General features: G+C 42.6%; 1 protein-coding gene across 2 annotated transcripts in view; it reads right to left on the reverse strand.

Moving 5' to 3' along the window:
* Positions 1 to 4224: 4224 nt before the first annotated feature.
* The window catches only part of LOC123770467 (delta(14)-sterol reductase TM7SF2), a 46687-nt gene continuing 25660 nt past the window's right edge, over positions 4225 to 25251 (reverse strand). The window contains exons 3-11 of one of the 2 annotated variants that reach the window (XM_045762330.2): positions 21817 to 22110; positions 18860 to 19147; positions 16714 to 16885; positions 15631 to 15926; positions 13584 to 13673; positions 11395 to 11546; positions 10964 to 11091; positions 5719 to 5841; positions 4225 to 4672 (exon numbers count right to left, since the gene is read on the reverse strand). In XM_045762330.2, the coding sequence (XP_045618286.1) occupies positions 4512 to 4672; positions 5719 to 5841; positions 10964 to 11091; positions 11395 to 11546; positions 13584 to 13673; positions 15631 to 15926; positions 16714 to 16885; positions 18860 to 19147; positions 21817 to 22110 (1704 nt within the window). In that variant the 3' untranslated portion in view covers positions 4225 to 4511. The remainder of the gene's footprint in view (positions 4673 to 5718; positions 5842 to 10963; positions 11092 to 11394; positions 11547 to 13583; positions 13674 to 15630; positions 15927 to 16713; positions 16886 to 18859; positions 19148 to 21816; positions 22111 to 25251) is intronic. The other variant, XM_045762329.2, reaches the window with a different exon arrangement.

Below are 25251 nucleotides of genomic sequence, written 5' to 3' on the forward strand. Positions count from 1 at the left end.
CTGGGATATGAGGACAACACTGGGATATGAGGACAAGGAGCTGGGATATGAGGACAAGGATCTGGGATATGAGGACAAGAAGCTGGGATATGAAGACAAGGAGCTGGGATATGAAGACAAGGAGCTGGGATATGAAGACAAAAACTGGGATATGAGGACAAGAAGCTGGGATATGAGGACAAGGAGCTGGGATATGAGGACAAGAAACTGGGATATGAGGACAAGAAGCTGGGATATGAGGACAACACTGGGATATGAGGACAAGGAGCTGGGATATGAGGACAAAAACTGGGATATGAGGACAAGAAGCTGGGATATGAGGACAAGAAACTGGGATATGAGGACAAGAAACTGGGATATGAGGACAAGGAGCTGGGATATGAGGACAACACTGGGATATGAGGACAAGGAGCTGGGATATGAGGACAAGGAGCTGGGATATGAGGACAAGGAGCTGGGATATGAGGACAAGGAGCTGGTATATGAGGACAAGGAGCTGGGATATGAGGACATGGAGCTGGGATATGAGGACAACACTGGGATATGAGGACAAGGAGCTGGGAAACGAGGACAACACTGGGATATGAGGACAACAATCTGGGATATGAGGACAATGATCTGGGATATGAGGACAAAAACTGGGATATGAGGACAAGAAGCTGGGATATGAGGACAAGAAACTGGGATATGAGAACAAGGAACTGGGATATGAGGACAAGGAGCTGGGATATGAGGACAACACTCAGATATGAGGACAACGATCTGGGATACGAGGACAAGGAACTGGGATACGAGGACAAGGAACTGGGATGTGAGGACAAGAAACTGGGATATGAGGACAAGGAGCTGGGATATGAGAACAAGAAACTGGGATATGAAGACAAGGAGCTGGGATACAAGGACATCACTAGGATATGAGGACAAGGAACTGGGATATGAGGACAAGGAGCTGGGATACGAGGACATCACTAGGATATGAGGACAAGGAACTGGGATATGAGGACAAGGAGCTGGGATACAAGGACATCACTAGGATATTAGGACAAGGAACTGGGATATGAGGACAAGGAGCTGGGATACGAGGACATCACTAGGATATGAGGACAAGGAACTGGGATATGAGGACAAGGAGCTGGGATATGAGGACAAGGAGCTGGGATAGGACAGACGGAAGGAATGGTGCCAACTACTTGGACCAAACACTGACCTTCGGGTAGCAAGGCTGTCGTTGTAACGACCAGGAACTAGCAAAATACAGCAAGAAAAACAATAACTATACCATGATATTAATACAGCATCTTAGAAAAAAAAAATTTATTTAAAAAAATTACATACAAAATTCACTCTTTGTAAACTATACAATTAGCTTAAAAATTTTGCACAAAATTGAAATGCGTATTTACTTATATTTACACAATAGAAGGTAATCAGTATTTTTTTTTTTAAATTATCATAAAATCCAAAATGTCTTTTTTCTTTCCCAATCTAAACACATATCTGGAGGCAGCATCTTCAGTACCAATCTTTACAGGCAAGAGCCAAGAACCTTTTAAGGATACTGACTATAGTCAAATATAACATATAACAATGCACAGAAGTTCCGTAAACTTACTTACATGTTTGTGAGATCTTGGAAATCTTACCAAAAAAAAATGACTTACAATAAGACACACACACATGTCAAACATCATCTACGACTTTTATAGACCACTACCATTACTACCTACTGATAATTATCTTTCATATAAACCTGAATCTTTTAGTTGAAACTCTTCAGCTCGATCCTCAAGTGACCTCTTCTTATTAAAAATGTTTGTATACTGTATATCTTAAATATATAACTATGTACATTTTGTACTTATCCTAATAGCATTGCAGCATTTTAAAATTATTATCTATGTCTTATAACCGCTGAGCAATACTGGGTCGGGCTACGTCAAACATTTTACGTGTCTACATGTAAATAACCGCTGCATCGTCCCTTAATCGTGGCTACTTCATTTACATTTACGTTTATTATGCAGGTTATGAGCTCCGGAACACCACAGGGTAATCTATGACGATGATGACCTGGATCCAGATTCACGAAGCAGTTACGCAAGCTTCTTACGAACGTGTACATCTTTCCTCAATCTTTGACGGCTTTAGCTACATTTATTAAACAGTTTACAAGCATGAAAACTTGCCAATCAACTGTTGTTATTGTTGTAAACAGCCTCCTGGTGCTTCGGAGCTCATTAACTGTTCAATAATTGTAAACAAAGCTGTCAAAGATTGAGAAAAGATGGACAAGTTCGTAATTGCTTGCGTAACCGCTTCGTGAATCTGGCCCCAGGTGGTGTGACGTTTCACAGCTTGTAAACTCGTTAATAAATACAAATTAAGCCTCCATGATCAAGGAAGGAGGTAAAAGTTTTCATAAATTAACATGTAAATACTTGATGAATCCAGACCCAGATATGAACATTTATTTACAATGTGATGAGAACACTCCTTGCAAAGATGTATCATCTTTGATCTTGAGATCTTGATCTTGATGATCATCTTATCTTGAGATTGGCATCTCAAGATAACAATATTTCTTGTCTCTAAAATAAACCAATCTAAGAGTATCTTGAGGTTATCTTGAGATGATTTCGGGGCTTTAGTGTCCCCGCGGCCCGGTCTCCACCCCAGGAAGCAGCCCGTGACAGCTGACTAACACCCAGGTACCTATTTTACTGCTAGGTAACAGGGGCATAGGGTGAAAGAAACTCTGCCCATTGTTTCTCGCAGGCGCCCGGGATCGAACCCGGGACCACAGGATCACAAGTCCAGCGTGCTGTCCGCTCGGCGGACCGGTTTCCCTAACTTGGAGCACTTGGAACAAAGAACACTGGGTGATCTGGGCAGGATACCCTAAAGCATTTATGTATTCACTTACAAGACTTGTACATCGTTCCTCAATCATGGCAGCTTAGGCTTCATTTATTAAACAGGTTTACAAGCTTCGAACCTCGACAAGCCAGGGGTTATTATCGATACAGACCCTCCCATACTGCTCCGGAGCTCATAAACTGTACGAGTGTAAACTATGGCACCATGATCAAGAAAGACATACAGGGGGGTCAGATTCACACAGCAATTACTCAATTACTTACAAACGTGCATATCTTTCCTCAAACTTTGACGGCTTTGGTTACATTTATTAAACAGTTTACAAGCGTGAAAACTTCCCAATCAACTGTTGTTATTGTTATAAACAGCCTCCTGGTGCTTCGGAGCTCATTAACTCTTTAAATAATTGTAAACGAAGCCGCCAAACATTGAGAAAAGATGTACAGGTTCGTAAGTGCTTGCGTAACCGATTTGTGCATCTGACCCCAGGTCTCTTAAGTGGACAATTACCTGCTTGGAGAATCCTGGTCCTCAGCACAACATCTTCTCAAGGTTGACAAACACATGTGGTAATCAAAGAGAATAAACTCTCCCATACCCTTACCCTCTGTGAACACAGAGAGTTGACCAGACCACACACTAGAAGGTGAAGGGACGACCACGTTTCGGTCCGTCCTGGACCATTCTCAATCGACTTGAGAATGGTCCAGGACGGATCGAAACGTCGTCGTCTCTTCACCTTCTAGTGTGTGGTCTGGTCAACATACTTTAGCCATGTTATTGTGTCTTATCGCCTGAACACAGTGATGAAAGGCAAGATATTTATGCATGTAAATGCAGAAATAGCTTTTATTTTATGATTGTAATTATAACAATGAACAATTACTGTGATGTATGCACTAATAATTGTAATTATTTAATTAATTAATTTAATAATCAAAATTATTACGATTGTAATTATAATTGTAATTATAAAGTGAAAAACGTTTTAGATTCACAAAATAAATGTCGGTGGTCAAAATAGGATTTAAATGGTGCTATATATGCACCAGTAAATGCAATAATGAGTCAAAATTTGCCACGTGTAACTGATTAACGCATGTGTGTGTATGGGCGGCAATTTGTCAAGACAATAAAATGATCACCTATCACTCATGACCAAGACGCACACGCACGTAACCCATACGTAAACGTATCTATTTTACAATGCCTTAAATGCATAGCATTACACACACACACACGCACACACATTGTACTCTTACTTAGGTCATGCTATGAAAAGGGGACAAAATATAATAAGTTATATATATATATAAAATATATATAAGTTATTAAAAATAACTCGAATTTTTCACTCAAAATTTTAAGAAGTATATAGTACCTTCGTTAAAAAATATGTCCTTCAGTAAGAATTACATTCATACTGAAGAGACTTAACTGCTTCTCTTCTGAAGGCAGAGAGAATTAACCGTCAAATTGATACACTAGAGAATAACTAACAATATTTAGCAAACGGTCATGTGGATAGTTTACATTTTAACACTGTTCTGTATTTTTTATTTGTATTTCATGTAACCATATTGTACTTACAACACGAGTCAACCCGGAGACCAAATCTGGCAGTCTCGCGCACACTAGAAGACCTTTGGTATCAGACGGTACTTGACGCGATCGGTATAGCTATCCCAGGCTCGGCCATACTTCTTTTTACACGCGCTCTCCACTTCGTAGACTCGCCCCACCAGAAACAGTGTGTCGAGACCCACCAATATCCAAGGCAAAGCATAGGTGAAACCTGAAATAAAATAACAATCATTAAAACACCACAAAATAGACCTATTTTTTTTTTTTTTTTTTTTTTTTTTTTTGAGATATATACAAGAGTTGTTACATTCTTGTAGAGCCACTAGTACGCGTAGCGTTTCGGGCAAGTCCTTAATCCTATGGTCCCTGGAATACGATCCCCTGCCGCGAAGAATCGTTTTTTCATCCAAGTACACATTTTACTGTTGCGTTAAACAGACGCTACAGTTAAGGAATTGCGCCCAGTAAATCCTCCCCGGCCAGGATACGAACCCATGACATAGCGCTCGCGGAACGCCAGGCGAGTGTCTTACCACTGCACCACGGAGACTGAATTATTTTTAGAAAATCTGTATGAATGGATTCATTAGAAATTCAATAGTAAAGCTCATCATTTACAATGAAAACAGCCGGAATTGAAGAAAAATGAAGATCACATCAGGTTATCTTGAGTTATCTTGAGATGATTTCGAGGCTTTAGTGTCCCCGCGGCCCGGTCCTCGACCAGGCCTCCACCCCCAGGAAGCAGCCCGTGACAGCTGACTAACACCCAGGTACCTATTTTACTGCTAGGTAAAAGGGGCATAGGGTGGAAGAAACTCTGCCCATTGTTTCTCGCCGGCGCCTGGGATCGAACCCAGGACCACAGGATCACAAGTCCAGCGTGCTGTCCGCTCGGCCGACCGGCTCCCTTTTTATAACACTATACATTTAACAATGGGCAATATGGCACTATACATTTAACAATATAATTACAAAATTTAACGAATTTTGTTATTATATTTGTAATAGAAAAATCATAATTCAATCCAAGAATTCTGGACGGTAGAACGACGGTCTCACCTCATGCAGGTCGGTGTTCAATCCCGGACCGTCCCCAAGTGATTGGGGCACCATTCCTCCCCTCCCCCCCCACCCTCCCATCCCAAATCCTTATCCTGACCCCTTCCCAGAGTTACATAGTCTTAATGGCTTAGCACTCTCTCCTGATAGTTCCCTTCCCTTCCCATTATCCCTTAACCCGCGAAAATAACTTACCGCAGAGAGCAGCAAAAGCGATAAATATTAGGATGTTTCCCAGATAGTTGGGATGTCTCGCCACTCCCCACCATCCCGACACCAGAAGCCTCGTTCCTGCCGCGGTGGGAACACTCTCCAAATCTGCGGGGCAAAAAACAAACTATTGAAAAACATTAGTTTTAACCTCTCTATATATATAAGTCATTAAAGTAATTAGCAAAAAAGAAAGTCTCAAACCTGGGAAGACTATGTAATTACTAGGATAAGGCGCTTAGATAAGTACGACTACACAGCACTTAGAAGGGGCTACGAGGACAGAGGGAGGAAATGTTGCCCAACCACTTGGACCATCGCAGGATCGAATCGAATGCAAAACCTTTTGTTGCAGCAGTGCCTGACTAAACGTACTGTAAGGTGAGGCGACTACTTTCATCTTACTGTAAACAAACAGTGACACTGTCACAATACGCAGCAGTGCCTGACTAAACGTACTGTACTGTAAAGTGAGGCGACTACTTTCATCTTACTGTAAACAAACAACAGTGACACTGTCACAATACGCAGCAGTGCCTGTCTAAACGTACTGTAACGTGAGAAGACTACATTCATCTTACTGTAAACAAACAGTGACACTGTCACAATATGCAGCAGTGCCTGTCTAAACGTACTGTAACGTGAGGAGACTACATTCATCTTACTGTAAACAAACAGTGACTGTCACAATATGCAGCAGTGCCTGTCTAAACGTACTGTAACGTGAGGAGACTACATTCATCTTACTGTAAACAAACAGTGACTGTCACAATATGCAGCAGTGCCTGTCTAAACGTACTGTAACGTGAGGAGACTACATTCATCTTGTATACAGTGACACAGTGTCAATATGCAGCAGTGCCTGTCTAAACGTACTGTAACGTGAGGAGACTACATTCATCTTGTATACAGTGACACAGTGTCAATACGCAGCAGTGACTGTCTAAACGTACTGTAACGTGAGGAGACTACATTCATCTTGTATACAGTGACACAGTGTCAATACGCAGCAGTGACTATCTAAACGTACTGTAATGTGAGACTACATTCATCTTACTGTAAACAAACAGTGACACTGTCACAATATGCAGCAGTGCCTGTCTAAACGTACTGTAACGTGAGGAGACTACATTCATCTTGTATACAGTGACACAGTGTCAATATGCAGCAGTGCCTGTCTAAACGTACTGTAACGTGAGGAGACTACATTGATCTTGTATACAGTGACACAGTGTCAATACGCAGCAGTGACTGTCTAAACGTACTGTAACGTGAGGAGACTACATTCATCTTGTATACAGTGACACAGTGTCAATACGCAGCAGTGACTATCTAAACGTACTGTAATGTGAGACTACATTCATCTTACTGTAAACAAACAGTGACTGTCACAATATGCAGCAGTGCCTGTCTAAACGTACCGTAGCATGAAGAAACTACATTCATGTTACACAGTATCATAATACGAATTTCAGAGAATAATAGAGTATGCAGAGGCGTCGCAAGAAGTGGCTAAAAATGCTCAAGGAGCAAAGTAGGAACAAAGCCGTTGGCCCTGACGGAGTTTCACCTTGAGTTCTCAGAGAATATGCATCCCAGCTCAGCACTCCAATTGATTTTTCAGTCATCCATGTGAACAGGCGTCTTGGCAGATGTATGGAAAAAGCGTGGAAGTCAAGACATTAGACAAAAATAATTAAAACCAAATGGGTAGAATACCCGGAGAGAGGTGATATAACAGGTATACACAATAGTTTTCGATCAGAAAGAGTCTACTTGGTTTCTATGGTACCTGGTTGATACCTGGTTGATGGGGTTCTGGGAGTTCTTCTACTCCCCAAGCCCGGCCCGAGGCCAGGCTCGACTTGTGAGAGTTTGGTCCACCAGGCTGTTGCTTGGAGCGGCCCGCAGGGCCACATACCCACCACAGCCCGGCTGATCCGGAACTTCTCTTAGAAAACCGTCCAGTTTTCTCTTGAAGATGTTCACGGTTGTTCCGGCAATATTTCTTATAGTCGCTGGGAGGACGTTGAACAACCGCGGACCTCTGATGTTTATACAGTGTTCTCTGATTGTGCCTATGGTACCTCTGCTCTTCACTGGTTCAATCTTGCATTTTCTTCCATATCGTTCACTCCAGTACGTTGTTATTTTACTGTGTAGATTTGGGACCTGACCCTCCAGTATTTTCCATGTGTATATTATTTGATATCTCTCTCGTCTCCTTTCTAGAGAGTACATTTGGAGAGCTTTGAGACGATCCCAATAATTTAGGTGTTTTATCTCGTCTATGCGTGCCGTATATGTTCTCTGTATTCCCTCTATTTATCAATCTCTCCTGCTCTGAAGGGGGAAGTGAGTACTTAGCAGTACTCAAGATGGGACAAAACAAGTGACTTGAAGAGTACAACTATTGTGATGGGATCCCTGGATTTGAAATTTCTCGTAATCCATCCGATCATTTTTCTGGCTGACGCGATATTACTGTGGTAGAGCCACAGAGATTTTACTGGTAAGCGGTAGTTGGGTTGACTGCATTTATTTAGTTTTAAAAAACAAAACGCTTTCACCAGTCCTACATAAAGAGGTTGTTCTGGAAACTGGAACATACTGTACTGGAAAAGTGACAGGGAGATGTCTGACATAGATGAAATAATTTCTGACAGAAAAATAAGTGCAGTAATCAGGGACAATGTATCTAACTGGAGAAATGTTACCAGTGGAGTACCACAGGGTTCAGTTCTCGCATCAGCAATGTTAATTTTCTATATAAACGATCTCCCAGAAGGAATACAGAATTATATGTTCATGTTTGCTGATGATACCAAGCTTTTAGGGGAAGGCAAGAAACATAAGACAATTGTCATGGCCTTCAAAAACACCTGGACAAAATAATTAATTAAGGAGGCCTGGTCGACGACCGGGCTGCGGGACGCTAAGCCCTGAAATCATCTCAAGGTATGGTACAACACTTGGCAAATGGAATTTAATATGAATAAATGCCATGTTATGGAATGTGGAATATTAGACAATAGGGTTGACCAGACCACACACACTAGTAGGTGAAGGGACGACGACGTTTCGGTCCGTCCTGGACCATTCTCAATCGACTTGAGAATGGTCCAGGACGGACCGAAACGTCGTCGTCCCTTCACCTTCTAGTGTGTGGTCCGGTCAACTTACTTTAGCCATGTTATTGTGTCTCATCGCTTGCTTAGACAATAGGGCACAAACAACTTACAAATTATGTGAAAAAAGATAGTTTAAAGAATTCTGATAGAGAAAGAGCCAGGGGTGGATCTGGATAGAAAACTCACCCAAGGCCCATATAAAGAATATTATGTGAGGAGCATATGCGCCATGCTTTCCAACTTTAGAAATGCTTTTAAGTACTGTACATGGATGGCGAAATATTGAATTAATTGTTCACGACCTTTGTGAGACGAACGTTGAAATATGCAGCAGTTGTATGGTGCCTATATCTCAAAAACGAGAATAAAATGGAAAAGATACAGACGCGCGCAAGTAAATGGCTTCCGACCTTTGTGAGACGAAAGTTGATATATGCAGCAGTTGTATGGTGCCTATATCTCAAAAACGAGAATAAAATGGAAAAGATACAGACGCGCGCAAGTAAATGGCTTCCGACCTTTGTGAGACGAAAGTTGATATATGCAGCAGTTGTATGGTGCCTATATCTCAAAAACGAGAATAAAATGGAAAAGATACAGACGCGCGCAAGTAAATGGCTTCCGACCTTTGTGAGACGAAAGTTGATATATGCAGCAGTTGTATGGTGCCTATATCTCAAAAACGAGAATAAAATGGAAAAGATACAGACGCGCGCAAGTAAATGGCTTCCGACCTTTGTGAGACGAAAGTTGATATATGCAGCAGTTGTATGGTGCCTATATCTCAAAAACGAGAATAAAATGGAAAAGATACAGACGCGCGCAAGTAAATGGCTTCCGACCTTTGTGAGACGAAAGTTGATATATGCAGCAGTTGTATGGTGCCTATATCTCAAAAACGAGAATAAAATGGAAAAGATACAGACGCGCGCAAGTAAATGGCTTCCGACCTTTGTGAGACGAAAGTTGATATATGCAGCAGTTGTATGGTGCCTATATCTCAAAAACGAGAATAAAATGGAAAAGATACAGACGCGCGCAAGTAAATGGCTTCCGACCTTTGTGAGACGAAAGTTGATATATGCAGCAGTTGTATGGTGCCTATATCTCAAAAACGAGAATAAAATGGAAAAGATACAGACGCGCGCAAGTAAATGGCTTCCGACCTTTGTGAGACGAAAGTTGATATATGCAGCAGTTGTATGGTGCCTATATCTCAAAAACGAGAATAAAATGGAAAAGATACAGACGCGCGCAAGTAAATGGCTTCCGACCTTTGTGAGACGAAAGTTGATATATGCAGCAGTTGTATGGTGCCTATATCTCAAAAACGAGAATAAAATGGAAAAGATACAGACGCGCGCAAGTAAATGGCTTCCGACCTTTGTGAGACGAAAGTTGATATATGCAGCAGTTGTATGGTGCCTATATCTCAAAAACGAGAATAAAATGGAAAAGATACAGACACGCGCAACTAAATGGCTTCCGGAACTTAAAAACAAGAGCTATGAGGAGAGATTAAATGTGTTAAATAAACCTAAGCTAGAAGAAAAAACACAAAAACAAAGTGATATGATTACTAAGTACAAAACAGCAACAAGAATTGAGAAAAAATTGACAAAATATTTTTGGAAACTGCAACATCAAGACCAAGAGAACGCAGCTTCAAATTAAAGAAATAAAGCTGTCGAAAAACATTAGAAAGTTTTCTTTTGCAAACAGAGTGGTAGACAGTTGGAACAGGTTAAGTGAGAAGGTGGAGGAGGCCAAGACCGTCAGTAGTTTCAAAGCGTTATATGACAGTACCGGAAAGACGGGACACCACGAGCGTAGCTCTCATCCTGTAACTACACTTAGGTAATCACACACACATATATACTCTATATATTGGGTGGATATAAATAGGAGCTGCCTCATATGGGACAATAGGTCTTTAATTTCCATCATTCATATTTCCTTAATACAGTACATATTATAAAGTTTCACTTTAGGACTTCCTAAATTCGACGGACTTTCAGGGACGTACACACAGAAATCACAATTGCATGATGCATCAAATGAACAAATCCACAAGGGCCGTGACTGAATTCAGGACTTACGGGCTAAGGCTGGGTTCGATGGATTGGTGCGGAATGCATGCTTCTGGGAATCGGAGCCACGAACGATGGTGTAGCCCACTAAATACAGAGTAGCAATCATGGCCAGGTAGTACCACTCAAATTCAGTCCTAGGGGGAAAAATAAAAAGGTAATTTTACTTTTTATCCGCATACAAAACAGATTGGAAATACTAAATTCTCTTCTATCATGTTATACAAAAACTAGCCTTTAGTCATCACTTGGGGGTGATGCTGGGAAGCGTGTGGGAGGAAGTGGACGTATGGATGTCTTATCCTAATGTCTTGACCTTTCCTAATTTTTCTCTGCTCCACTGCAGTTTTCTCCTGGTCACCTCACCTCATAAAAGCGGGAACAGGATGAATGGACGACGATGTAACACTAATCGTATATAAAACAAACACAATATTCACCTGTGGTTCAGGACCAGCCTGGTGAAGATGGGAAGCATGAACGGCATCGTCAAGTTGAGAACGATGAAGAAGAGGCCGCACCCCTGCCGCATATAATCATATGTCGTAAGATAGGTCTCTCCAAACCAGACAAAATCCATTGCAAAGAAGATCTGAAAACATGGATAAAAAAAAAGACAAATTGAAAATATACACATGCATGTCATGTTGCTTTGGCTATTCACTTTAGTAAGGTACAAAAATAGACAAAAATTAACAGTTTCCATTAACATAGATTACAAGGCTAGTACTAGGGGTGCCAATCGTATTGGCGTTTGTCCTTCCATTGGAGAATTTCGGCACCATGGAGAGAGAGGGGGACCTGCTGCATGGGTGACAGCTTCTCCCCCGTATCAACCTACCCTGGCTTTGTGCCCTGGAGAGGCCACTCCAGACCGACAACCAGAGCCCACCTCCATAGTCTCCTGAGACTGATGGATGATGCCTACTACTAGGGAGATCAACCCAAGTGATCACATCTCTTCCCTTAAATTCAGTACATACAACATAGGAGAACCTTGATTCAAAAACCTCGCTTCTGCAAATCTCCATTTGCAATGCACACCTTCCAAACCCGTTTTACTTCCCCCACTTAGATAAACAAGAGTTCGGTGAAGCAGGGGATGTGCCGATGTGGTGACGGGACAGTGTGTGCACCGTTATGTAAATGTGCACCGATGTGGTGCTCGGGACGGTGGACCCGAGTTCACAGACTAGAGGGAAAGTTGCCCGTCATAGGACAGGTTAAAATTAAAATTTCCCTCAAGTGAGATTAGCCCATAGAGTATGGAAAATATTATGGTATAAATGGTAACTGTAATATATATATGGCTCCAATCACAAATTTAATACTTTTCATAGATGGACACAGCATTAGAAAAAGAGAACAAAAGCTGGGAGTCTTGGGAAAGCCAATGAGCGTATTTCAAACCAAATTCTATGGTTCGTTTTCATTTCCAGTTGCAATGGCTTTCATTCACTGAAATATGGGCATTTTTTCCTATGAAAATGATGTTTCAAGGCTGGGGCATGGGGGAAACATACTAGACGTAGTGAGCATTCTTGAACATTACAGACAGGTTTTCCCTATGCAGACGAGGAGTCACAATAGCGTGGCTGAAAAAATGTTGAAACGTCGTCGTCTCTTCACTTTCTAGTTGAAATACGGTTGGTTGTAGACGGGAGAAATTAGCTGCCAGCTAGCATTATTGAGACAGTTATCAAGAAGGGAAGGCCGCTCCAAGCAACAGCCTGGTGGACCAAACTCTCACAAGTCATGCCTGGCCTCGGGCCGGGCTTGTGGAGTAGAACAACTCCCAGAACCCCATCAACCAGGTATATGTGGGCCTGCGGGCCGCTCCAAGCAACAGCCTGGTGGACCAAACTCTCACAAGTCATGCCTGGCCTCGGGCCGGGCTTGGGCAGTAGAACAACTCCCAGAACCCCATCAACCAGGTATATGTGGGCCTGCGGGCCACTCCAAGCAACAGCCTGGTGGACCAAACTCTCACAAGTCATGCCTGGCCTCGGGCCGGGCTTGTGGAGTAGAACAGCTCCCAGAACCCCATCAAGCAGGTATGAAGCAGGATTGGATAGGTATATGGGTGAGAGAGGTGGGTTTATACAGGAGACACCTAGTAGGGATCAACAGACCTGGTACAGTGCTCCCTAATTCTCTGTTCCATATTTATCTTTCTGTATTTCTTGCTCTTTAGTCTCGACTGTAACGAAACAGCTTTGAATGCATGTATGAAGTCTTCATTATGCACTTTTGTTTTTCTATCCTCAATGCTTTTATCAAAATATTCTATAGGCAAGCTAAAGAAAAACACTATTTATCTCGATACTCTTCATGTCATAAAGTCGTTAAGTGATAAATTCTCCCCTAACACTTGGTTAGTAATTAGTGCTCAGAAAAGCAATTCAAACAATATAAAACAAAAATGATACATTACCTCTGCTGAAACACATACATGAGCACAAAAAAAGGAAGATAATTTAAAAATGTAAAGATTATTAAAAAAAAAAGGAATATACCCCACAGACAACCAAGTGGTGTGAATGGAAAAAGCCCCATGTAGATATTTACCAATAACCGACTCTCATTGTGACCAAACATTATACAACTCTCTAGATATACAAATATTTACCTGCAGTGCACATGCCAGCAAAAGTGTCGGGCTGTATACACCTGGCTTGGCTTGTAAGTCCTTCACCACCACTATCATATTAATCACGATCTGGAGAAGAAATAGTATTAAGAATAGTGAAAAACTAATTGTTTATGTGAACATTTGGGCGTTTCATAAGACAGTGCCTCGCAACCTGCACTGTTACCTGTATTCCCTTCATGATAGGTACGTGCCACTCTAACTAGATTGTAATGGATATGTGGGCCTGCGGGACACTCCAAGCAACAGTCACTTTGAACAAATCATCACAAGACAAACCTGACCCTATATAGTAAAACTCTCAGGATTGACTCTACGTATGTGGGTTGGTTGATGGGGTTCTGGGAGTTGTTCTACTGCCCAAGCTCGGCCCGAGGCCAGGCTCGACATGTGAGTCTGATCCACCAGGCTGTTGCTTGGAGCAGCCCGCAGGGCCACATACCCACCACAGCCCGGCTGATCCGGAACTTCTCTTAGAAAACCGTCCAGTTTTCTCTTGAAGATGTCTACAGTTGTTCCGGCAATATTTCTTATAGTCGCTGGGAGGACATTGAACAACCGCGGATCTCTGATGTTTATACAGTGTTCTCTGATTGTGCCTATGGCACCTCTGATCTTCACTGGTTCATTTCACGTATTTACCGAAGGGAGTGTGTTGCATGTCAAACTCAAAACATTACCTTGACAAGCTCAGTATGATACATAGGAACAAATCACAACCTTTAACCACAACCTGAAAGCAATCATTAGCAGAACAAAGAACAATTATCAAGTTTGTTAAGTTCTACCTCATGTTAGCAAGCTTCCCTTGCCATAGCTTATCTTAAGACATTCATATTTTCCCTGGAACTCAACCCGCCAATCATTTTCAGATCACCAATTACTGCAGGAAACTAACAACTTAAGATTGGTACCCAGACAACTCTACCTGTGCAGGGCTTGAACCTGGCTGAAACTGCTCACGCCATGAAGTTTACACAGATGCAAGGAAACGGATTTGATTATACAGCAAAGGTGGATTTGGATTTGTGCGTTGGATGTTTCATTCATATTGTAGCAGTCCCCATGCTACAAGACAGTCTCCCTGTGGCAAGACACACGCTCCGCACTTCGCAAGAGATTTGGCCTGGTTGGCGCTGGTGGCCGAGTGGACAGCACACTGGACACGTAATCCAGTGGTCCGGGGTTTGATTCCCAGCGCCGGTGAAAAACAATTTTTAAGGGAGCCGGTCGGCCGAGCGGACAGCACGCTGTACTTGTGATCCTGTGGTCCTGGGTTCGATCCCAGGCGCCGGCGAGAAACAATGGGCAGTTTCTTTCACCCTATGCCCCTGTTACCTAGCAGTAAAAAAAAAAATAGGTACCTGGGTGTTAGTCAGCTGTCACGGGCTGCTTCCTGGGGGTGGAGGCCCGGTCGAGGACCGGGCCGCGGGGACACTAAAAAAAAAAGCCCCGAAATCATCTCAAGATAACCTCAAGACCAGACCATACACTAGAAGGTGAAGGGACGACGACATTTCGGTCCGTCCTGGACCATTCTGGACCACAATCAACTTGAGAATGGTCCAGGACGGACTGAAATGTCGTCGTCCCTTCACCTTCTAGTGTGTGGTCTGGTCAAATTACTTTAGCCACGTTATTGTGACTCATCGCCTTGCATATTTGGCCTGGGTTTGTATCCTGGCCGGGAAAGATTGACTAGCCACCAATCCTTAATTGTCCGCCTCTGTTCACCCAGCAGTAAATGGGTGCCTGGTTGTTAAACGATTTGGCAGGTCGTATTCCAGCGGAGAAATAAGAATCAAGGACTTGCCCAAAATGCTATGCGTGCTAGTGGCTTAGCAAGAGTGCAAGAACTCTTGTTTATAACCTACCCTAGTTACTCACAGTACATACGATAAAAAAAACATGAGTGAAAGAAGCTATCAACGGAAAACATGGCTAATAATATTTTGTTATTAAACTTGGGAATAAAAGAGTATTTCATTTTTAGAATTTTATATAAAGTATACATATAAATACTTACCCAAGCAAGATGCATTGCTCTTACTAAGAAGAACTTCAGGTCTACTGATTTAACAACGGGATTGACTTCACAGCCCGTGAGGAAATCAGGAAAGAATGACCCTGAATTTCCCACAGGGTTTTTGGCATCGTCGGGGATGAATTTAGCTCTCACGTACATGGCGAGAGATAGGACCACCCCCAGCACTATGCAAGTGGCCAGAAGCTGACGATACTTGGAATACACTTGCAGTACATCGTAGCCAAAGTACACGGCGGTGGGTACTACTGCTATAGTCACAAGCAAAGCAATTAACCCTGCAACATCAGAATTTTAACAAATGTTAAAACCATCCAACATAAAGGCAGCAGTTATGTAGCTTAATGCTAAAACTATGGATATCCTGCAGAAAATCACAATAACATTAGGGAGAAAACTATGAATAAACTAAAGCCGGTCGGCCGAGCGGACAGCACGCGGGACTTGTGATCCTGTGGTCCTGGGTTCGATCCCAGGCGCCGGCGAGAAACATTGGGCAGAGTTTCTTTCACCCTATGCCCCTGTTACCTAGCAGTAAATATGTACCTGGGTGTTAGTCAGCTGTCACAGGCTGCTTCCTGGGGGTGGAGGCCTGGTCAAGGACCGGGCCGCGGGGGCACTAAAGCCCTGAAATCATCTCAAGATAATCTCAAGAAGAAACATGGCAAAATATTAATAACCCAACCTACGTTTGAAAAGGGGCTAAGTGACGGCTGTTTCAGTCAACCTACGTTTGAAAAGGGAAAGTGACGGCTGTTTTGGTCAACCTACGTTTGAAAAGGGAATGTGACGGCTGTTTTGGTCTACAACAAACCAAACGTCGTCACTTTCCTTGTTTATTTCATGTGCATGTGTCAGGTTCACATGAACAGATTCTATGATCAAATATTTGTCTGGATCTACGATCCATCTGGTGGTGACCCAAAGAACAAGCACAACAGAACTAAATCATTTGTACTAAATCTAGTACAAATCAACAAAGATTGTGTTGAGAAAAGTACTTGTGGCAAATATGTTGTTGTTTAGAGGTACTCAAAGAACAAACAAACCCTTAATAACACTTACCATTGCAACGTACGGTCGTTCCACTTCGGGTTTTCACAACTTTTCCAAGGGGAATGAGGTACAACAGAAGCTGGGCTACCAGGAACCCAGCGACGATTGCAACGGCCAATGGGTCGTAGTACAGCTGAAGCTTGCGGGGAATGGCAGGGAACTCCATAACTGTGCATTTGCTCTGTGCCCAGAGAGTAATGATATCAATTATAAATGCCTGCACAATCTCGTGATTTGAATAACAGCTAATGCAGTCTTGTTGACTATGAGAATGAAAATCTATTTCATAGGGTCTACCTAGAACACCACACACACACACACACACACACACAAGGCTCTCACTGACCCATGACATAATGGTGACAAGGAACCTGCAAATTGTTTCGTCGCCTAGATGTGAAGGGGAATAGGAAATATATAAGGCAATCCACCAATGAAGAGACTTATAGCTAATTATCCTTATGGTAACTGTCTTTTAGTTAATTACTCACTAATCCACATGAAAACACTGTCACCACAACAGGGTTGGAAGAGCAGGCATGCTCCTAAACCCTGCATGCTAAACCCTAGCATGCATAAGTCGGCACTTCCCAGGCAGGGAAAGGAGCACTTTACGATCTTGAGGTTATCTTGAGATGATTTCGGGGCTCTTTAGTGTCCCCGCGGCCCGGTCCTCGACCAGGCCTCCACCCCCAGGAAGCAGCCCGTGACAGCTGACCAACACCCAGGTACCTATTTTACTGCTAGGTAACAGGGGCATAGGGTGAAAGAAACTCTGCCCATTGTTTCTCGCCGGCGCCTGGGATGGAACCCGGGACCACAGGATCACAAGTGCCGCGTGCCGTCCGCTCGGCCGACCGGCTCCCGATACCATAAACAACGCCCTGTTTCTCTCTCTTATGCAAACTCCAGAGAGGCAGTACAACACTTAGTACTTACACTTCTGTAACTACACTTAGGTAATTAGTTCAGTAAAAATAAGAAGGTAACTTAGGTATGGAAGGTTGAGGCAGAGTACTCAAGTGTACAAGCAGTAGAAATTAGTTTTTTCTGATGGACATAGAAATGAAAAGTATATGAAATGTAATATGAAAAAGGGAGGGGGGGGGGCAAGAGTATGACATAGGTGATACAAAATACATTTACGTGATATGGACATGATTGTAGAATGTCCAGGAATCTTGTAATGAAAAGGGGGGTGGGGGGGTTTTAAGGGTGAAATATCACGGAAGCAGATGACCAGAATCTTTGAAGGACAAAGTGGAACAATATATAAAGGAAGAGACTGAAGGAGGAGTCAGACAGTTTGAAAAGTGAAAAGTTTATGTGGTGATAGTATCTCCTGGAGAAGTATCTGCTGTAGATATCCCTAATGTCAAGTCCCTAGAAGGAAGGTGTTGGGACTATGAATAAATTACTGCAAGAGAAGACAACTATAATAGTCGGTCCTTGAAAATTAACGCCTCTGGGGAAAAAACCTGAAGCGAAACCTGTTTGCAAGCTAAGAATAATCACCTCCCCCCCCCCTCTCCTTTCCAAACCCTTTGGACATCAAAGAAAGAAAGCAAGCAAGCTAAGAATTCTACATACCCCTGCTCACCTTGAAGCACTACTCTACATATTTTAACATAACACATTTAGCCAACTGATTTATATCCAGGTCTTCACATTTTGCTGTGTTCATAGGGGTAAATGAGTGTCCAAATCATTTACCTTCAGCTGTATGAGATGGTAAAAATTAGGCTGTGTGTAGCTGGTGCAATTTTAGACTCGAAGGATTGTAATACAAAGGAGAAATAATTCATACAGCATGTATGCTAGCAACTTCCAATTCTTCAGTACAGTAGCAGTGATCCGCCCAAAAAGTTTACGTTGTAAATATTCTCTCGGAACTCTCCCTTAAAAAATTATGATTGCATGATAGCCCAAATACCATTTTCACAACACATTCATTCCTTTCCTTATTGCAAGTTCCACAACACATTCATTCCTTTCCTTATTGCAAGTTCCACAACACATTCATTCCTTTCCTTATTGCAAGTTCCACAACACATTCATTCCTTTCCTTATTGCAAGTTCCACAACTCATTTATTCCTCTCCTTATTACACACAACAGATTAATAGTGATCAAATGAAGTTGTAGGATATACATACCTTCGTACACATCTCGGTGTGGATAACCGGCAGGACAATCACAACAATAGTCAAGATGAAAGCTCTGACAGTGGCAAGGGATGGGACGAGAGCAATGATGCCAGACTTGACGCCCGAGCCTCTACTGTGGGGCAAGTCGGAATGAGTGCCGAGGCTTTTGGGTACTGGTGCCGATACTGACACTGATGCTGCTGTTGGTGCTGATGCTGCTGTTGGTACTGGTGCTGGTTCTAGCTTCTTGCTGGTGTTGAATGCCTCCACATTGTTAAATTGACCGTCATATTCAATCTGTGATAATTATACAGTATTGTACACAGTGGATGTAGGAAAATTATTTATGGCAATTACTTTTGTATAAAAAAAAAACAGCGTTGAATGTAATGAAACGCCATTTTCTGGGTGAGACCCGGAGGTTTCCCCAGAACCGGGCTGATGCATATATATTAGACCGTGGCAACAGTCAATTGATGGAGTTCTAGGTCTAACGTGGACCACGAGTCAGAACGTAGCTTCCCCCCCCCACCCCTAAAGTCTGAGGGTTTCAGAGTAGAGGCAGGATTTTCTTGATGGTGAGAGACTGGCGGTCTTTTCCTTTCTCTTTGGTTAGGTAGTTTGGGGAAGCTGAAAGGGCTCTCTGCAGAAAGCCAACATTGAATGTAATGAAACGCCATTTTCTGGGTGAGACCCGGAGGCTCCCCGGCATCCCTCCCTCCCTTCAGTCGCCGTTTTTTTTCGCGTTTTTGATATTCATCCTCTGTCTGAACTAGGGTTGGGTAGCTGGCGCGGGAGGTCTGGGACTCCACCTTCCCCTTCCCGGGGAGGGGGGAGCTGTTCAGACAGTGGCGCGGCGGCTGTGGTGACGTCATGCTCGTTTGCTTGTTTTCTGTTTGTCGAGTTCTGCGTGCTCGTCCAGCTTTCGGGTTGCAATTTTTCACCAGCTGTAGTTTGTTTTGGGATCCCTATCTTTCTGGGTGCCTGACCTGGTAGATGGCAGACATAGAATGCTTCCAACTACATGGGGGGTGTATATAAGCCATTGCTCCGTGTGCCTCTCTGAGGGGGCCAAGTTCTGGCTCGTGGTCCCCGGTACGCCTTGAACTCCATCGATTGATTGTTGCCACTATAATATACACACATCAGCCCAGCATAGCTTGTGGGAGCCGAAGGGGCTCTCCACAGAAAATACCCTTAACATTAGAAATTCTTTGTACATAGCACATCATAGTCTGGTGGTTAAGGCAGCGGTGACCCCAGGATGCTGGTTTTGATCTCACCGTACTGCTCCAAAGATTCTCTAGCTGGAAGAAGGGGGACCCATAGCCTCGGAGGAAACCACGCATAACCGCATAACGCATTAGAGGGAATGTTTAGATCCCCTCCAATTCAGTTTCTGTGTGCTTTTCTCCTACCACCCCCTTCCTTTTTTATTTTTTGTGCTTTAGTATGCATTTGATGGTTACAAGATATATATATATATATATATATATATATATATATATATATATATATATATATATATATATATATATATATATATATATATATATATATATATATATATATATATATATATATATATGCAATTGACGATCACAAAACACTGATCATTTTATGCGGAAAAATCCACAGAGAAATATGAAATGAGGTGAACGTTTCGGCTCTGTTAAAGCCTTTGTCAACACCAGACTGATTGGTGAGTCTTTGTCAACACCAGACTGAGTCTGGTGTTGACAAAGGCTTTAACAGAGCCGAAACATTCACCTCATTTCATATTTCTCTGTGGATTTTTCCGCATATATATATATATATATATATATATATATATATATATATATATATATATATATATATATATATATATATATAACTGTAATGCCTTAGTGCTTTCTCCTAATAATTGCCTTTATCTTTCCTGCCCCATTCATTGTTGCCCGAAACGCATTGCGTAATAGTGGCTTTAGGCATTGTATGTACTAGCTCTATCTATATATCAATCCATTAATGTAACATCACTTGTATGTATATACCTTACCTGAATAAACATCTGAATCTGAATCTGAATCTGAATTTATTTCATTCACATTAAATGCACACTTTAAATTCCACATCCAATTCCTCCTAAAGGTAACCTCCTTACCTTGAGGATACCTTGAGATGATTTCAGGGCTTAGCAACCCCGCGGCCCGGTCCTCGACCAGGCCTCCTCGTTGCTGGACTGGTCAACCAGGCTGTTGGACACGGCTGCTCGTAGCCTGACGTATGAGTCACAGCCTGGTTGATCACGTTTGACCTCTACTGCATTTCTGCCCGATTTCTCCCACCGTCAAACCAACCCATCCTCTCAACTAATGCATCTCATTTTGAACTCTATGGTCCTTAATGTACAAAATAAGGAGTACTATGAAAAGTAACAGCTCACAAATATCCACGTTTTCTATGCATATGACGGTTAGGCTAGGTCGATGGCCTAGTTTAATGCATTTTAGTGCCCTCATCTTAAATGTTGTGTCAAATCAAGAAAATATAGACTGGCCAAATGGGGGGGTGTTGGCTGATAGCAAACCAAGTGCAGCAATACACCCAGGAGGGACCGTCAAGTTGTCTTATTGTTCGACAAAAACAGCACAAGTCTCAGGCAATCAGAGAATCTGCCAAATACTAAGAAGGGTTGCCGAAAATGAATACAAATACAGCATAAAGCTAATATGACTGAACAAGCGAAAAGCTAAACATTACAAAAAACATGGATAAAAAATTAAAACAAAAAGAGTACCTGGAAATATTGAGGGAGACTATTCATATAAATGTGACTATTCCATTCATATTTATTCCATTCACATTCCCTTCAATTCCACCACAAACGGTGCAATAATGAGGCTGCCATGAGAGGGTGGTGCGTGACTTGTATTCCTCGGATATGAGTACAATATGATCACCAACTCGCTGGATAAACTCACCTTTTCATTCATGTAAGCAGTGCGCAAAGATTGTCTTGTGGGCGTGGATGTGCGCAGAGATGCCAGATCCGCTCGGGAGAGACGCGAAAAGGTTACCGACTCAAAAATGTCATTTCTGTGCTCCACTACAGACTCGGTGACCTTCTTCACCTCCACCTTGGGTTTGGCAACTTTGACTGGTTCTGGCTCAGATATTGGTGCAGACCGACGACCGGGACTTTTTCTTCTGCCGGTTCTCCCTCGGCTTTCCGATCTTCCACGACTCTTAGAACGTGTCCTGAAATTTGCAGCAGTCTGCAAAAGACAAATTACTTTCTAAGTACAGAAACCAGAAAATGCTGCAACCCACTTCCTCAACAGTCTTCAAATAAATCAATGCAGTAAAAAGTATCTGTGTAGCTCAAGTTAAAGTAACATTTAAGACACCCATCCAATACACACGGAAAGAAAGTGGTGACAAGTCACTGACACACTGACTTGTAATTCTTCTCACACCTGGGGACCTGGGGCCAAATTCACGAAGCATTACGTAAGTACAATATTTACGAACGTGTACATCTTTCCTCAATTTTTTATGGCTTTGTTTACAATTATTAAACAGTTGACAAGCATGAAAACTTGCCAATCAACTGTTGTTATTGTTATAAACAGCCTCCTGGTGCTTCAGAGCTCATTAACTGTTAAATAATTGTAAACAAAGCCGCCAAAGATTCAGAAAAGATGTATAGGTTCGTAAGTGCTTGCGTAACTGCTTCGTGAATCTGGCCCCTGGGGGATAGAACTAACATCTGTAGGCTAATCATGACACGGCCATACCAGACAGCTCACCGTATTGAAGCTAGCAATAAAAATAGGATAAATCTGCAGTCATTGGTTATCTGAGAAAAAAAAAACAATCATTCCCTGAAGCTTTGCATAAAAGTAGCATAAAAGTAAATATGTATATCAGAAACTCTTCAAATACTGTATATTTGTTTTATATGTGAAATACAAATTACGGCCAGAGCAGATGGCTCTACACATTCATAATAGCTGCCGTGCTTCACTGCACCAATGCCATCTATGTAAACAAAGAGAAATGGAATGCCAGCCATACTTGGTCCACCTAGTCATGTACAGTAACTATATATTCCAGTCATGGAGTTGTATTCTACAACTCTAAACATCATTCAAGGCAACAACTGAAAGGGTAATAACTTTGTGTCCATCTCCATCAATCATCACATATTGGAGACATGCTTCTTGTTCATTTGGTCCTAAGAATTCCTTTCAGAAGTTCTTTCATTTTTACCTTAACAAATTTTCGGCTTTCCGTTGTAGCCCTTTCGTGGCGGATAGTACCTGGATTGTACTTGGATGAGGTTCTGCGAGTTCTTCCACTCCCCAAGCTTGGCCCGGGGAACGGAAGTGGACTCTTTTTTTTTTTTTCTCCCCCTTGGACTCTCTCAGGCTTGACTTGAGAGAGTTAGGTCCAACAGGTTGATGTTTGGGACGGCTCCACAGGCCCACATATCTACCATAGCCGGGTTGGTCTGGTACTTTTTGCAGTCTGCAAAAGACTGAACCTGCAGACTGGTGAAGGTGTGGGTTTTTACATATCAGGGTGTACCATAAGCTATTAGGTGGCTGCTGTTCACCACTATTTACAAACTACAAATGCCTCTCCTGCAGATGCTCTCTTCCTGATTCCTCTTTCCAAGATGTGGAATGCTGGAACAACTGTGGACATCTTCAAAACAAAACTAGATAATTTTATTCAAGCTGCCGGACCAACCGGGCTGTGGTGGATATGTGGGCCTGCGGGCCATTCCAAGCAACTGCCTGTTGGACCAAGAAGATATCCCAGAACCCCATCCAGCAGGTATCGAGCAGGTATGTGTCTCTCTTTGATTAAATGACCATTATCTTTTCCAGTGTCCATGATCTCAATAAATGTACTGTCTGATTATTTTGTTAATATATCTACAGCCAATGTGAGAAACTAAGGCTTCTGGAGGTCAAATCGAGTATTGGCAGTCCATTAGCTATTGAACTCCATTGGGCTCACTGTGGTCACCTGACTCTAACCGTTCATCGCCTTGTGAGCTTGATCAATGTAATGCCTATGTATAGTACTGTACTTACATTAAAGGGGTACATCCTTCATGGAGGCATATATACAGTACGTATATACTAGTCGATTGCTGCAAGGGGGTTCTTGATCAGCGACCCGACTCTTAAACCGAAATCCTGCGCCCACTTTCCAAAAGGCCCGTCGTGAGGTTTCTATCACTGACAATTCCCATTTGCTTTAGAGAGTAAACTGTTGGTAGCTACTAAAAGGATGCTGAGAAAGAGTGCACCAAGATAAATTAAATACCCATTCTGGGTTCCCTATTCCTGCCCACTCTCCTCCTCCACATCAGTACTGTAGGTCGTGAATGGGCTCAAAAATGGAATGGGGGTGAATGGAGGGAGGGGCTGCCCCTCGATAACAGTGAGGAAGACAGTTTGATGCACAGTTCGATGGTTTCAGAATTTTATTCAGTAGTTCAGCAATTGCTAAACATTCCTCAAAGAAAGGTTGAATTATATTACGACTGATGTTTCAGGGTGGATCGCCTCAGTAGTGGGTTGATCTCTGATCCCCCATGTGTGCCTCCCACTGTAAAGCGGAAAAAGTAGTCTCGGAAAGGTAATTATCCCCAGGCAATTGAGATGTAATATAAGTTTATTGTATTCAGAATGTCCTAATGTGCTTGTGACATAAGTTGGCGGGTAAACCCATGTGGTATAGAAGTCGCTAATCACTGTTTTTCCTCAAATTTATGTATTTTAAAGTTTAAACTCAATTTGGGTGATTAGGCATTTTGTAAACATCTTGAGGTTATCTTGAGATGATTTCGGGGCTTAGTGTCCCTGCGGCCCGGTCCTCGACCAGGCCTCCGCCCCCAGGAAGCAGCCCGTGACAGCTGACTAACACCCAGGTACCTATTTTACTGCTAGATAACAAGGGCATAGAGTGAAAGAAACTCTGCCCATTGTTTCTCGCCGGCACCCAGGATCGAACCCGGGACCACAGGATCACAGTCCAGCGTGCTGTTTGTTCGGCCGACCGGCTCCAACACTGGGGAAGAAAGGAAAACCATAAGTGATACTGTACTTGAAAATGAGAATAATTCCACTTGTTGGAAACAGGGAGTCTGTATGGTACTGTACTTAAGATTATCGAGGCACCCTCCCCCGACTAAGCCAACTACTGAGACCTTTCCCAGGATGCAACTCACAACAGTTGCCCAACTCCCAGGTATCAATTTACTGCAAGGTGAACAGAAGTATCAGTTGAGATATGAAATGTGCTCAACCATGTTGCCCTGCCCATAGACTCGACCTGGGATCCTGGATTGAGAATTAAGCACGTAGACCACTGTAGAACAGTGGACCAACGCGACAGTA

The sequence above is a fragment of the Procambarus clarkii genome, chromosome 24, assembly GCF_040958095.1.
Source record: "Procambarus clarkii isolate CNS0578487 chromosome 24, FALCON_Pclarkii_2.0, whole genome shotgun sequence".
NCBI classification, from domain to species: domain Eukaryota; kingdom Metazoa; phylum Arthropoda; class Malacostraca; order Decapoda; family Cambaridae; genus Procambarus; species Procambarus clarkii.